The 15,354-nt window shown below is 48.3% G+C and overlaps 2 protein-coding genes across 2 annotated transcripts; both read right to left on the bottom strand.

Moving 5' to 3' along the window:
- Positions 1-2,586: 2,586 nt before the first annotated feature.
- On the bottom strand, positions 2,587-4,280 carry LOC149429911 (uncharacterized). Its single transcript, XM_089666384.1, has one exon. The coding sequence runs from the start codon at positions 4,149-4,151 to the stop codon at positions 2,895-2,897; it is 1,257 nt and encodes a 418-aa protein (XP_089522510.1). The 5' UTR covers positions 4,152-4,280; the 3' UTR covers positions 2,587-2,894.
- A 62-nt stretch (positions 4,281-4,342) lies between these two features.
- Positions 4,343-8,264, bottom strand: LOC149429912 (uncharacterized). The gene is made up of 7 exons (XM_089666362.1): positions 8,199-8,264; positions 6,292-6,406; positions 5,521-5,655; positions 5,311-5,434; positions 4,893-5,194; positions 4,607-4,813; positions 4,343-4,495 (listed from the first exon to the last, which is right to left on the bottom strand). The coding sequence occupies exons 2-7, from the start codon at positions 6,385-6,387 to the stop codon at positions 4,343-4,345; spliced, it is 1,017 nt and encodes a 338-aa protein (XP_089522488.1). The 5' UTR covers positions 6,388-6,406; positions 8,199-8,264.
- Between the last annotated feature and the right edge of the window lie 7,090 nt (positions 8,265-15,354).

Below are 15,354 nucleotides of genomic sequence, written 5' to 3' on the forward strand. Positions count from 1 at the left end.
GTATAGCAAAAAAAATGGCGTAAATTGCAGTATCTATCCCATAGTTTGTAGACGCTATAACTTCACACAAAGCAATCAATATACACTTATTGGGATTTTTTTTTTACCAAAAACATGGAGCAGAATACATTTTAGCCTAAATTTATAACCAACTTTGAGTTCACTATATATTTTTTATAGCTGAAAGTAAAAAAATATTGTTTTTCTTCAAAATTTTTGGCCTTTTTTTGTTTATAGCGTGAAAAATAAAAAGCGCACAGATGATCAAATACCACCAAAAGAAAGCTCTATTTGTGTAAAAAAAATTACGTAAATTTCGTTTGGGTGCAGCATTGCATGACCGCGCAATTATCAGTTGAATTAGTGCAGCGCCGAGTAGCAAAAAGAGGCCTGGTCATTAAGGGGGGTAAATACTCTGGTGGTCAAGTGGTTAAAGTTACTCTAAACCACTTAACCTCCCACATTTCCTAACCCCCTTGTACATGCACATACAAGTGTAAATGCACGTTACGGGTGCCTACATACAAAAATGTCAATTGCGCTGCATACATGATATATAGCCAAGCACTCCGGTGTGAGAGCAATAATTCAAGGCCCATTCTTCACAGTAACTCTAAACTGGGTTTTTTTTAGCATCACCTAAGTTTGTACACAATCACACACAATTTTAAGGCTCGACGTTTGGTTACTTGGCAAAACCTTTTATATTTTACCAGAAAAATCTGATATTATATTGCATTTTTCTGCACTCAAAATACAATATATTGCCAAAAGTATTGGGCCGCCTGCCTTTCCACACACATGAACTTTAATGGCCTCCCAGTCTTAGTCCGTAGGGTTCAATATTGAGTTGGCCCCGCCCTTTGCAGCTATAACAGCTTCAACTCTTCTGGGAAGGCCGTCCACAAGGTTTAGGAGGGTGTCTATGGGAAGGTTGGACCATTCTTCCAGAAGCACATTTGTGATGTTGGACGAAAAGGCCTGGCTTGCAGTCTTCACTCTAATTCATCCCAAAGGTGTTCTATGGGGTTGAGGTCAGGACTCTGTGCAGGCCAGTCAAGTTCCTCCACCCCAAACTGGCTCCTCCATGTCTTTATGGACCTTGCTTTGTGTACTGGTGTGCAGTCATGTTGGAGCACGAAGGGGCCATCCCCAAACTCTTCCCACACAGTTGGGAGCATGAAATTGTCTAAAATGTTGCCTTAAGAGTTCCCTTCACTGGAACTAGGGGGTCAAGCCCAACCCCTGAAAAACAACCCCACACCATAATGCCCCCTCCACTAAGCTTTACACTTGGCACAATGAAGTCAGGCAAGTAGCGTTCTCCTGGCAACCACCAAACCCAGACATATCCATCGGATTGCCAGACAGAGAAGCGTGATTGGTCACTCCAGAGAACACATCTCCACTGCCCTAGAGTCCAGTGGTGGCATGCTTTACACCACGGCATCCGACGCTTTGCATTGCATTTGGTGATGTAAGGCTTGGATGCAGCTGCTCGGCCATGGAAACCCATTCCATGAAGCTCTCTACGCACTGTTGTTGGGCTCATCTGAAGGCCACACCAAGGTTGGAGGTCTTTAGCTATTGACTCTGCAGACAGTTGGTGACTTCTGCGCACTGTGCTCTTCAGCATGTGCTGACCCCGCTCTGTCATGTGACGTGGCCTACCACTTGGTGGCTGAGTTGCTGTTGTTCCCAGTTGCTTCCACTTTGTTATAATCCCACTAACAGTTGAGCGTGGAATATTTAGTAGCCAGGAAATGTCACGGATGGACTTATTGCACAGGTGACAACCTATCACGGGACCACGCTTGGAGTCACTGAGCTCCTGAGAACGACCCATTCTTTCACCAATGTTTGTAGAAGCAGTCTGCATGCTTAGCTGATGATTTTATACACCTGTGGTCATGGAGGGGATTGGAACACCTGAATACAATGATTTGGAGTGCGGGGACAATACTTTTGGCAATATAGTATATATCTGGTGAATTTGTTTTACTGTTCTTTATCCTTGATAAACTTTTGCGCTAACATCATCTGATATAAAGAAAATGTAACTACTACCATTATGTTCTCCATGGCCTTTGCTTTCAGAAAATATATGTTTGGGGGTTTTAACTAATCTTCAGGCCAAATTTGTGCATTTTAACAGATGGAAGAATGCTACATTGTTCTACAATGTCTACTGTAGCAATAAGTGCATGGCTATGATCTCAGTTACTTGAACCTATATATGAAACCATGTCTAATGGAGGAAACTAAGGGCTCTATTCCTAAAAAATTAGTTAGACAAATGTGAATAGCATTTTCCCCCTTATTACAAATTCTGACCGTAATTTAAGTAACAAAGTGATTTCCTATGATTATCAGCTCCATCTATTTACTATAACATGGTTTTTCCATAAAATACCTCCAGCAAAAATAATATATACTACATTATGGCCATAAGATGGAGCCAACAGTAATAGGAAATCAGTTTATGAAATAAAATATGAACAACATTCATCATACCTGGGTTGAACGTTTTAAAAACAGACCTCTAAGTGTTTGTGAAATCTCCCACCACAAAATGTACTCAGCTAATGAAAGGTAATGACTCCATTTTTATTCTTCTCCTGCTATCAGTGGCCAACCCGGTCCCACACTTCATCCGTGTCTTTGGTGACCTTGGATCTCTTTATAAACTGTTTCTTCCATGATGAAGATCAGCCATGGAGTATATCTGAGGTGTATATCAGGGTGTGCTTCTTCCCCACATGAGAGCTGGGATGTCCAGCAACATTCATCTAGAAGACATTTCCCGCACTCAAGGCACTAATACACCTCCAGGGTTGTGTTGGACCCCTGATGTACAGGAAGACAGGACTTCAGTTAGTAAAAATTTCTCTCACTCAGAGCTTCTGCCCCATGTGCAATCCTTGATGTCTGTAAAGATTGGACTTCCCTGAAAAACATTTCCCGCACTCAGGACAGGAATATGGCTTCTCACCTGTGTGCAATCTCTGATGTTTGTAAAGAGAGGACTTCACTGAAAAACCTTTCCCGCACTCAGGACAAGAATATGGCTTTTCCCCAGTGTGAGTTCTTTGATGCCTGACAAGATCTGATGTTTGTACAAAACATTTCCCACACTCAGGACAGGAATATGATTTTTCCCCCGTATGAGACCTCTGATGTCTGACAAGCTTTGATTTTTTTACAAACCATTTCCCACACCAAGAACAGGAAAACAGATTCTCTCCCGTGTGTAATCTAAGATGTTTGTAAAGATTGGACTTCACTGAAAAATATTTTCCGCACTCAGGACAGGAATACAGCTTCTCCGCTATGTGCAATCTCTGATGTGTGGAAAGAGAGGACTTGTCTGAAAAACATTTCCCGCACTCTGAACAGGAATACGGCTTCTCGCCAGTGTGTGATCTTTGGTGTATGTAGAGAGTAGACTTCCTTGAAAAGCATTTCCCGCACTCTGGACAGGAATATGGCTTCTCGCCCAAGTGAGACTTCTGATGTCTGTTAAAATGGGACTTCTGTGAAAAATATTTCCCACATTCAGAACAGAAATACGGCTTCTCCCCTGTGTGAGATCTCTTATGCACATTAAGATTGGATTTAAAACGGAAACCCTTCCCGCACTCAGGACAGAAAAACCTCTTCTCTGTTGGAAGGTCGGTCCGGTCCCGCACAGTCTGAGGTTCCTCAGGATACGAGGAATCCGATGGTCCATCTACACTGGGTGGTGCTGGATGGACATTGGAGGGAGCCGGGTTTTCTCCTGGACTATACTGTGTGATGTCCTCATCTTCTACTTTCCAGTCTGGAGACAAAGTGAGACAATCCTCGGAGGTTTTCCTCATCTCCCGGCCATGGACTAAAATACAAAGACAAAGAGGATTACTAGACAGGAGCTGATTGGTTCCCCCAAACCAGGACTCCGCCCACATCAGGCAGCTTTGTTTATACAAACATATCCCTCCCTCCACCCAGCACAGCCAGCAAACAAGCAAGCAAGTAACCCTGGGAGAATTGCTTTGATGAAGACCTGTGCATGGGACAGAAGACTCAAAGCACATCCTGCGGAACCAAGTTGAAGAAGATCTATGGTGAAAATCCACATGTTGCTGCCAGCTGAACCCCAGAATCTCCATAAATCCAGTCTAGATACATGAATTGTGTCTGCAGCACAGAGAAGGAAGATTATCCGAGAGAAATCCAGGAATACAGGACGGGGAACACAGCTCAGGAAAGTGACCAGGGGATTACAGGCTGATATCACCCAGTCCCCGCCCTACTCTGGACCAATCAGTGAGCAGTATGGGTGGAGGAATGGATTTAGTGTTCATGACCCACCTGTGCTGATCTCTGTAGGAGTGTCCTCCTCTATAAATGTCCCCGTTATTCCATCCTCCTCCATAGACTGCTGATCATCCCTCACATACGCCTCTTCTTCTTCTGATTTAACCTCAAATTTTATATCTATCAGATCTTCACCCTAAATCATGAGAATGAGAGAAAAGGTCATCTGTAAAACATAAGCTCATTTGAATAAATATCCACACATCTTCTCCAATAGTCTATGTTCCAGATATTCAGTTCCACCAACCTTGTGATGGTGAGGGATGGATTGATCTTCCTGTGTGGAATCCCAGGAATACAGAGGACGGGGACATCTCTCTGATATGTTTTTTGCATTAGCTGACGCCATCATATCCTTGTGTCCTTCTGAGAACTCCTCCATCACTCCATACTCCTCATCCTCCTCTTTATACTCTTCTTTAACAACAATATTATCATCCCCGAGGATTCCACTCTGAATATATAATAAAACATTCATTGTAACAAATGTGCTGTGTATAAATCACAACTACCAATAATTGTTCATCAGCTACCTGATCAAGTTTTATGTAATTGTGATCTTCCTGTGTGGAATCCTGGGAATACAGAGGACGAGGACATCTCTCTGGTGGGTTCCCATTACTGGATCCATCTACCTGATGATGGTGAGGGATGGTGTGACCTTCCTGTGTGGAATCCTGGGAATACAGAGGACGGGGACATCTCTCTGGTGGGTTCCCATGACTGGATCCATCTACCTCATGATGGTGAGGGATGGTGTGATCTTCCTGTGTGGAATCCCGGGAATACAGAGGACGGGGACATCTCTCTGGTGGGTTCCCATGACTGGATCCATCTGTAGGAAACACACACACTGACTGAATCCATTGTTTCTATGTGTTTATCAGATGATGGGGGATCTAGGTGGATCCTCCGTACTGCTCTCTCCTTTACAATAAAGTCTCCTCTTACCCGGTGATGTGAGGGGCGGCTGATTGTCCATCATGACGTCCTTGTAGAGATCCTTGTGTCCTTCTAAATACTCCCACTCCTCCATGGAGAAATAGACAGTGACACCCTGACACCTTATAGGAACCTGACACACACAATGATACAGTCACCATCCAGACACATCCCTTGTCTGTTACTGGAGAATGTCCCAGAATTCCCGGCACCGCTCACCTCTCCTGTCAGCAGCTCCATCATCTTCTTGGTGACTTCTAGAATCTTCTGCATTTTGTGTCTTTCAGGTTTTAGGGAGTCACATGGAGGCACTGTGATGGTCATATGATCACCTGACTTCAGAAGAGGAAATCTCTGTATTGAGGAACCAATAGGAATATCATGTTAGAATCCCAGAATCCTCCTCACCTCTCCGGTCAGGTCTGTGTTTTATTATTAGAGATAAGAGTGATGTCATGTGACCTCCCAGAATCCTCCTCACCTCTCCGGTCAGGTCTGTGTTTTATTAATAGAGATGAGTGATGTCATGTGACCTCCCAGAATCCTCCTCACCTCTCCGGTCAGGTCTGTGTTTTATTAATAGAGATAAGAGTGATGTCATGTGACCTCCCAGAATCCTCCTCACCTCTCCGGTCAGGTCTGTGTTTTATTAATAGAGATAAGAGTGATGTCATGTGACCTCCCAGAATCCTCCTCACCTCTCCGGTCAGGTCTGTGTTTTATTAATAGAGATGAGAGTGATGTCATGTGACCTCCCAGAATCCTCCTCACCTCTCCGGTCAGGTCTGTGTTTTATTATTATAGATAAGAGTGATGTCATTTGATCTCCCAGAATCCTCCTCACCTCTCCGGTCAGGTCTGTGTTTTATTATTATAGATAAGAGTGATGTCATGTGACCTCCCAGAATCCTCCTCACCTCTCCGGTCAGGTCTGTGTTTTATTATTATAGATAAGAGTGATGTCATGTGACCTCCCAGAATCCTCCTCACCTTTCCGGTCAGAAGGTAGATGATCTCTAGGGTGAGGTTTAGCATCTTCTCCATCATGTAACTCAGGTCCTCCTCCATCTTCATTGATGTGGTCATGTGATCTACACTGGTTTCTCTGTTGAGGGATGGGGGGATTACGTTGTTTATGGACTGTATTGGTTGTACAATGTTAGTGTCACATTCAAGGGTCAGGCTCAGAGACCAGTATAGCCGTAGAGAGGCTGGATAAGTACAGAAGCAGGTCACCCTGGTAGAAGATATGGGCTTACCCAAGGTGTGAGGAATAACACCTACCTGGTACTCACCAGAGCTTGTGATGGTGGAGAATGGTTTTGCTACATGTCAGTACCAGGTCGCAGTCCTCAGGATTTGCCCACCAGGAGGTGAGCAACCTGGGGTCCAGTAGCAAATATAGCAGATAGTGATATACAAAAGCGGAGTCAGTAAACAAGATAAAGATTGGTAACAAGTGGTTGCAAGTTGGGATCAAGCAAAAACGTAGTCGAGGAACAGGCCATCAGCAATGAATGGTAGGGAACATGCAAACAGCAGCTGGAGTGACAAGAGTGAGATACTGGATGAAGAGAGCACTATAATCTGGCAAACAGGAAATGCAAGGCTAAAATAGAATGTTCATGGGAGGAGAAAAGGGTTCAAGGTTCAAGAGAAACAAAGGCAAGATTGTGCAAGGAATTATCCAGGGAGCTGCACATTATCCCAGGTGGCTCAGCAAGAAGAGACAAAGGGGGCCACTGGTGCTCACTGGGGGGGACAAAAGGGTCACTGGTGCTCAGTGGGGAGACAAGGGCGGCAGTGGTGCTAAGTTGGAGAACAAAGGGCACTGATGCTCAGTGGGGAGACAAGGGGGGGAGCTGGTGCTCAGTAGGGAGACAAGGGGGGGAGCTGGTGCTCAGTGGGGAGACAAGGGGATGGCACTGGTGCTCAGTGGGGGGAGATGGGGGGTACTAGTGCTCAGTGTTGTGACAAGGGGGGGACTGGTGCTAAGTGAGGGGACTGGTGCTCAGGGGGGGAGATGAGGGGTACTGGTGCTCAGTGGGGAGACAAGGGGATGGCACTGGTGCTCAGTGGGGGGAGATGAGGGGTACTAGTGCTCAGTGTGGTGACAAGGGGGGGCTGGTGCTAAGTGGGGGGAGATGGGGGGTACTGGTGCTCCGTGGGGAGACAAGGGGATGACACTGGTGCTCAGTGGGGGGATATGGGGGGTACTAGTGCTGCTCAGGCAATGAGGGGAATGTTCTGGCCCCGGAAGTGGGGGAATGTTGTGCCCCTGAAGGGGTTAATCTGGGTTCCCACACTATATATGTGTGTATCATCATCTGCTGGAGATAAAAGATGTCACAGTGACTATGGAGGAAGAGGACGGACGTGACCATGGAGGAAGAGGACGGACGTGGCCATGGAGGAAGAGGACGGACGTGGCCATGGAGGAAGAGGACGGACGTGGCCATGGAGGAAGAGGACGGACGTGGCCATGGGGGAAGAGGACGGACGTGGCCATGGGGGAAGAGGACAGACGTGGCTATGGGGGAAGAGGACGGACGTGACTATGGGGGAAGAGGACGGACGTGACTATGGGGGAAGAGGACGGACGTGAGTATGGGGGAAGAGGACGGACGTGACTATGGGGGAAGAGGACGGACGTGACTATAGAGGAAGAGGACGGACGTGACCATGGGGGAAGAGGACGGACATGACTATAGAGGAAGAGGACGGATGTGACTATGGGGGAAGAGGACGGACGTGACTATGGGGGAAGAGGACGGACGTGACTATGGGGGAAGAGGACGGACGTGACTATGGGGGAAGAGGACGGACGTGACTATGGGGGAAGAGGACGGACGTGACAGGGGGTTACTGGGTGTAAATAGGAAATAACATCTTATTACCTCCTCTGCTGCCACTTCCAACAATGTCGCCTCTCTACTTCCTCCCACCTCACCTCTCACCCAGAACTTCCTGTCTGTGCCTGACGACACTTTTTGTCTTCCATAGAGACTTCCTGTCTGGGTAGAAGTGAGATCCCCACCTTGTGGAGCTCAGAGGAACTGCAGTCCTGAGAAGCGTCTGGTAGTGTGACCCCGGCCTTGTGCTGGGTGTGTATGGACTGTAGATCCTTATAGAGGGGTCACCTCCACTCCCACCAAGGGGGACAGAAACATATGACTGCCTAGTCCAGCCTTTCTTAGCCAGAGTTCCTCCAAAGGTTTCTAGGGGTTCCTTGAGAAGCCATGAACAATTTCTGTCTCTCAGAAACAACAATCTGATGATGACGTAGGAATGCCCATCTTCCAATGACTACTGATATAAGGGGATCCTTCTCCCACTGGTCATCAATAAGGGACCAGTAAATGGACTCATGATTGGACAGAATTTGACTTGTTTGGGGGGGAAGCAAATGGCTGAAATAAATGGGTATTTAACCAAGTTGAACCTCCAGCTTCAGTATTATTTCTGCTGCTAGATGTGGCAACTTCCTGCCCAGGCTGGTTGATAGGAAGTCAGTGCCCCAAGCACCTTAACACCCGATGACATATTCCCTCAGCCCATTCAGTTGTCACCTGGGGATTCCTGGCTGGCTAAATGTAAACAAAATATTAAAAGAAAAGATGTGGGGCCCCCCAAAAAATCATACTACAGGTTTGGTATAGAAAAAAAACTGCAAAAAAGAAAAAATAAAGTGTGGGGTCCAACTCAAAATCCATACCAGACCCACATCTGAGCATGCTGCAAGCATGCCCCCTCCTGAACCACACCAGGCCACGTGCCCTCAACATAAGGAGACTTTCTTGCCAAGTTCTTTCCCTACTGGTTGGAAATATTTAAAAAAGTCCAATGTATGAGCTCGTATTGGAGAACATGAGGAATCTGTACAACATAAGGCATCGGGAAATGTATATCTGTCTGCAGAAATAGATATTGGAACTCTAATTAACTATTGATGAGCTAAACCACCCTGAGTTTGGACTACGTCAAACCTGAACCCTACTGAAATTGTAACGCAACCCAATACATAATGTTCACCAATACGAGCTCATACATTGGACTTTTTAAAATTTCCAACCAGTAGGGAATGAACTTGGCAAGAAACTCTCCTTATGTTGAGGGCACGTGACCTGGTATGGTTCAGGAGGGGCCGCTTGTCTCCAGTGGTGGCCCTGACCTTGCAAGCCTGCCAACACCTCTGACACTCTGGGTTCAGACAGATTTCAACAGTATAGGATAATAATGGAAGAGACACAATTTTTTTGTAATTTTTTATTAGGAATAATGGGTTTAGGATATACAACCCCAGCTAACACATAAAAAGAGAAGACTTGTAAAGTAGGAATAAGCAGCTAGCAATGTTTATTAAATGATACAGTCATGAGTAGTACGCTTCAACTATTAAACTGCAACACCAGCAGTAAGAGGGGGAAGAAAAGGCTTGTTGACTTATCAGCTCCTTCTGGACCACCAGTGCCGCAATGGTGGTTGCCGAGAATTATGTAAAAGTATACTCCAACATAAATAGATATACGTATCCTAATTCGAATTACAGTGGCTGCAAGGATTCAACCTCTGTCTGTAGCCCCCTTGTCCTCGTTATTTTCACCCTCAGGCCTGGGAGAAATAAAGCTCCAGACACCGAAGTGTGCAAGCTAAATCGCTGAAAGTTTAATGCATGACAACAACGGTTATACAGAACTCAGTAGGTGTTGCTTAATCTCAGAATGACCAATGAAACATTCCATTCTTATCAATATAGTTACGTGAAGAACAGAAACCGCAATAGTTGAGGGATACCATATAAGGTAGTTCTAAACTAGCCTAAGAAAACGAGAGAGAAGTTACAAAACCGAAACTAACTGTTCACACGTCTAGAAATGGAGGCATTATACAAAATGGATGCCAGTTAATAAGACATGTTTCCTTACAGTGGCCTTAGAAGAAAGGGGGTCCCTTTAGGTAGAGATTGCAACTTGAGTCCTGTGATGTGTCTTCTGCTAGCAATGGTGGGGCCCATAAACATTAGTAATTCAATGAAGTTAAACAGATAGGCTGTGGCTGTGGAAAGATATCCTGATACGGAGGTGTAAAGGTGTCTGCATGCAGTGTCTCTAGAGTGATAACAAAAACAAGTTGGGCATCTGCCTGCTCACCAAACCTAGCCTCCTAGGAACAAGAGTTCTTACACATGCTCTTGGCTGTTTGCAGGGATGTGCAGAGTTGCCGACTGACGGTCTGTCAGCACAGTGAGCAGAGATGTCTGTGTAAATACCTGACAGTGACAGTGACAGTGACAGTCCCGATTCAGAGAGGCTGATGTGATCCCCGTGTGGCGATTGACATCAACGCTGCACTGAACTGATGTGCAGAGTCCTGCAGCAGTAGGCCCGCAATCAGTCTCTGGAGGAGAACGGCAGTCCCCCTGTGTTCAGCTCTGAATCCCACGCCAAGAAAAAGAGAGAGACAGTCCTTTGCTGTAGAATATATCTGCTTTCTTCTCGTTCGCCACCTCTATGGCAGTTGCAGTTCACTCAGCACTCAGGAATACAGGATGTAATGGCTATAGAACTACAGGTCCCAAAATCCTCTGCTGACAGAAAAACAGGATCCACTCTGCTAACAGAAAGGCATAATGATATGGCCAGCACCTTGCTACAAAATCAGTGGCAGCTGAATCTGCCACATTACAAATATCCATTTTCTGGGCTAATAAGCAAGGGGGTGTCAAAAATGGCATGGGGGTTGGCACTTTGCCTGGGGAAAATGTACCAGTGCCACCAAAGAAAATAAGAGTTTTAAATTGACCCAAAATTACATTTCTCTTTTGGCTTTTTTTTAAGAAAAAAAAGGCATACAGACCCGAAATATGTGAGGCCTCCCAGGAACTCCACACCAGACCCTTAAGACAAGCATGTAGCCTGGGTAGCCAAAAAAAGGGAGGATTATGTGTGTGCCTCCGAAACATACCAGGCCCCATGCCCTCAACCGTTGCCCACTGTTTGTGGGAATTTGCAAGTGGGGAGGGCTTATCAGAATCTGGAAGCTCCCTTTAATAAAAAGCAGCCCCCCAGATTCTACCCCCCCCCCCCCCCATGTGAATGAGTATGGGGTACATAGTACCCCTACGTACTCAACAAAAAAACAATGATGTCACCTAGAAATAAAGCATAATAAAACTTCCCCAAAAAAATTTCTTTTTTGTAAATCCATCCTCAATGATGGTGACTCCACCCGCTGACTTGTTGAAAAAGAAAACCAGGTGACCCAACGCACACGACCAATCCAGATTCTACAAAAGTCAAGCTCCCTGAGCTGTCATCAGCAATATGGGTACAGATGTCAGTAGGATGTAGGGCAGTGTACAGAGGTCAGTAGTATGTAGAGCAGTGTACAGAGGTCGGTAGGATGTAGGGCGGTGTACAGAGGTCAGTAGTATGTAGGGCAGTGTACAGAGGTCAGTAGTATGTAGGGCAGTGTACAGAGGTCAGTAGGATGTAGGGCAGTGTACAGAGGTCAGTAGGATGTAGGGCAGTGTACAGAGGTCAGTAGGATGTAGAGCAGTGTACAGAGGTCGGTAGGATGTAGAGCAGTGTACAGAGGTCGGTAGGATGTAGGGCAGTGTACAGGGGTCAGTAGGATGTAGAGCAGTGTACAGAGGTCGGTAGTATGTAGGGCGGTGTACAGAGGTCGGAAGGATGTAGAGCAGTGTACAGAGGTCGGTAGGATGTAGGGCAGTGTACAGAGGTCAGTGGGATGTAGGGCAGTGTACAGAGGTCGGTAGTATGTAGGGCAGTGTACTGAGGTCAGTAGCATGTAGGGCAGTGTACAGAGGTCGGAAGGATGTAGGGCAGTGTACAGAGGTCGGTAGGATGTAGGGCGGTGTACAGAGGTCGGTAGGATGTAGGGCGGTGTACAGAGGTCGGTAGGATGTAGAGCAGTGTACAGAGGTCGGTAGGATGTAGGGCGGTGTACAGAGGTCGGTAGGATGTAGGGCGGTGTACAGAGGTCGGTAGGATGTAGGGCAGTGTACAGAGGTCGGTAGGATGTAGGGCAGTGTACAGAGGTCGGTAGGATGTAGGGCAGTGTACAGAGGTCGGTAGGATGTAGAGCAGTATACAGAGGTCGGTAGGATGTAGGGCAGTGTACAGAGGTCGGTAGGATGTAGGGCAGTGTACAGAGGTCGGTAGGATGTAGAGCAGTGTACAGAGGTCGGTAGGATGTAGAGCGGTGTACAGAGGTCAGTAGGATGTAGGGCAGTGTACAGAGGTCAGTAGGATGTAGGGCAGTGTACAGAGGTCAGTAGGATGTAGGGCGGTGTACAGAGGTCAGTAGGATGTAGGGCAGTGTACAGAGGTGGGTAGGATGTAGGGCAGTGTACAGAGGTCGGTAGAATGTACGGCAGTGTACAGGGGTCGGTAGGATGTAGGGCAGTGTACAGAGGTCGGTAGTATGTAGGGCAGTGTACAGGAGTCAGTATGATGTAGAGCGGTGTACAGAGGTCAGTAGGATGTAGGGCAGTGTACAGAGGTGGGTAGGATGTAGGGCAGTGTACAGAGGTGGGTAGGATGTAGGGCGGTGTACAGAGGTCGGTAGAATGTACGGCAGTGTACAGAGGTCGGTAGTATGTAGGGCAGTGTACAGGAGTCAGTATGATGTAGAGCGGTGTACAGAGGTCAGTAGGATGTAGGGCGGTGTACAGAGGTCGGTAGGATGTAGGGCAGTGTACAGAGGTCGGTAGGATGTACGGCGGTGTACAGAGGTCGGTAGGATGTAGGGCAGTGTACAGAGGTCGGTAGTATGTAGAGCAGTCTACAGAGGTCGGTAGGATGTAGGGCGGTGTACAGAGGTAGGTAGGATGCAGGGCGGTGTACAGAGGTCAGTAGGATGTACGGCGGTGTACAGGGGTCGGTAGGATGTAGGGCAGTGTACAGAGGTCGGTAGGATGTAGGGCGGTGTACAGAGGTCAGTAGTATGTAGGGCAGTGTACAGAGGTCGGTAGGAGGTAGGGCAGTGTACAGAGGTCGGTAGGATGTAGGGCAGTGTACAGAGGTCAGTAGGATGTAGGGCAGTGTACAGAGGTCGGTAGGATGTAGGGCAGTGTACAGAGGTCGGTAGGATGTAGGGCAGTGTACAGAGGTCGGTAGGATGTAGAGCAGTGTACAGAGGTCAGTAGGATGTAGGGCAGTGTACAGAGGTCAGTAGGATGTAGAGCAGTGTACAGAGGTCGGTAGGATGTAGGGCGGTGTACAAAGGTCAGTAGGATGTAGGGCGGTGTACAGAGGTCGGTAGAGGTTAGTAGGAAGGGCAGTATCCAGAGGTCAGTAGTTGGTAGGGCAGTGTGCAGGGGTTTGTAGTATGAGGTGCATTGTACAGGGAGAAGTAGGGCAGTGGAGAGGGGTAAGCAGGACAGGGAGATTGCATAGCAATGAACATGGGGGTCAGGAGGGCACAGTACAGCAATCTCAGGAAGGCATGGTACAGGGGGGTCAGGGGGGCACAGTACAAGATGTTCAGGAGGGCACAGTACAGGGGGGTCAGGAGGGCACAGTACAGGAAACTCAGGAGGGCACGGTACAGGAAACTCAGGAGGGCACGGTACAGGAAACTCAGGAGGGCACAGTACAGGGGGGTCAGGAGGGCACAGTACAGGGGGGTCAGGAGGGCATGGTACAAGATGTTCAGGAGGGCACAGTACAAGATGTTCAGGAGGGCACAGTACAGGGGGGTCAGGGGGGCACAGTACAAGATGTTCAGGAGGGCACAGTACAGGGGGGTCAGGAGGGCACGGTACAAGATGTTCAGGAGGGCACAGTACAGGGGGGTCAGGAGGGCACGGTACAAGATGTTCAGGAGGGCACAGTACAGGGGGGTCAGGAGGGCATGGTACAGGAAACTCAGGGGGGTCAGGAGGGCACGGTACAAGATGTTCAGGAGGGCACAGTACAGGGGGGTCAGGAGGGCACAGTACAGGAAACTCAGGAGGGCACAGTCCAGGGGATCAGGGTGGCACAGTACAGGGGGGTCAGGAGAGCACAGTACAAGATGTTCAGGAGGGCACAGTACAGGGGGGTCAGGAGGGCACGGTACAAGATGTTCAGGAGGGCACGGTACAAGATGTTTAGGAGGGCACGGTACAGGGGGGTCAGGAGGGCATGGTACAGGAAACTCAGGAGGGCACAGTCCAGGGGGGTCAGGAGGGCACGGTACAAGATGTTCAGGAGGGCACAATACAGGGGGGTCAGGAGGGCACAGTACAGGGGGGTCAGGAGGACACAGTACAAGATGTTCAGAAGGGCACAGTCTAGGGGGCTCAGGAGGGCACGGTACAAGATGTTCAGGAGGGCACAGTACAGGGGGGTCAGGAGGGCACAGTACAGGGAGGTCAGGAGGACACAGTACAAGATGTTCAGAAGGGCACAGTCTAGGGGGCTCAGGAGGGCACGGTACAAGATGTTCAGGAGGGCACAGTACAGGGGGGTCAGGAGGGCACGGTACAGGAAGCTCAGGAGGGCACGGTACAAGATGTTCAGGAGGGCACAGTACAGGGGGGTCAGGAGGGCACAGTACAGGAAGTTAAGGAGTGCACAGTACAGGGGGGGTCAGGAGGGCACAGTACAGGGGGGTCAGGAGGGCACAGTCCAGGGGGTCAGGAGGGCACAGTACAGGGGGGTCAGGAGGGCACAGTACAAGATGTTCAGGAGGGCACAGTACAGGGGGGTCAGGAGGGCACAGTACAGGGGGGTCAGGAGGGCACAGTACAGGGGAGTCAGGAGGGCACGGTACAAGATGTTCAGGAGGGCACAGTACAGGGGGGTCAGGAGGGCACAGTACAAGATGTTCAGGAGGGCACAGTACAGGGGGGTCAGGAGGGCCCGGTACAGGAAACTCAGGAGGGCACAGTCCAGTGGGGTCAGGAGGGCACGGTACAAGATGTTCAGGAGGGCACAGTACAGGGGGGTCAGGAGGGCACAGTACAGGGGGGTCAGGAGGGCACAGTACAGGGGGGTCAGGAGGGCCCGGTACAGGAAACTCAGGAGGGCACAGTCCAGTGGGGTC

The sequence above is a fragment of the Staurois parvus genome, unplaced genomic scaffold (genome assembly GCF_062004578.1).
Source record: "Staurois parvus isolate SC_StPar_1 unplaced genomic scaffold, SC_StPar_1.0 ptg002686l, whole genome shotgun sequence".
NCBI lineage: Eukaryota > Metazoa > Chordata > Amphibia > Anura > Ranidae > Staurois > Staurois parvus.

What these genes read in the sequence shown, in the direction of transcription:
- LOC149429911 (XM_089666384.1), bottom strand. Translation starts at nt 4,151, where the DNA reads ATGGAGATTCTGGGGTTCAGCTGGCAGCAACATGTGGATTTTCACCAT.
- LOC149429912 (XM_089666362.1), bottom strand. Translation starts at nt 6,387, where the DNA reads ATGACCACATCAATGAAGATGGAGGAGGACCTGAGTTACATGATGGAG. An exon ending in TCTACCTTCTGACCGGAAAG is followed by an intron (nt 5,656 to 6,291) that starts GTGAGGAGGATT and finishes TCCTCAATACAG; the next exon opens with AGATTTCCTCTTCTGAAGTC. An exon ending in TGGAGCTGCTGACAGGAGAG is followed by an intron (nt 5,435 to 5,520) that starts GTGAGCGGTGCC and finishes TGTGTGTGTCAG; the next exon opens with GTTCCTATAAGGTGTCAGGG.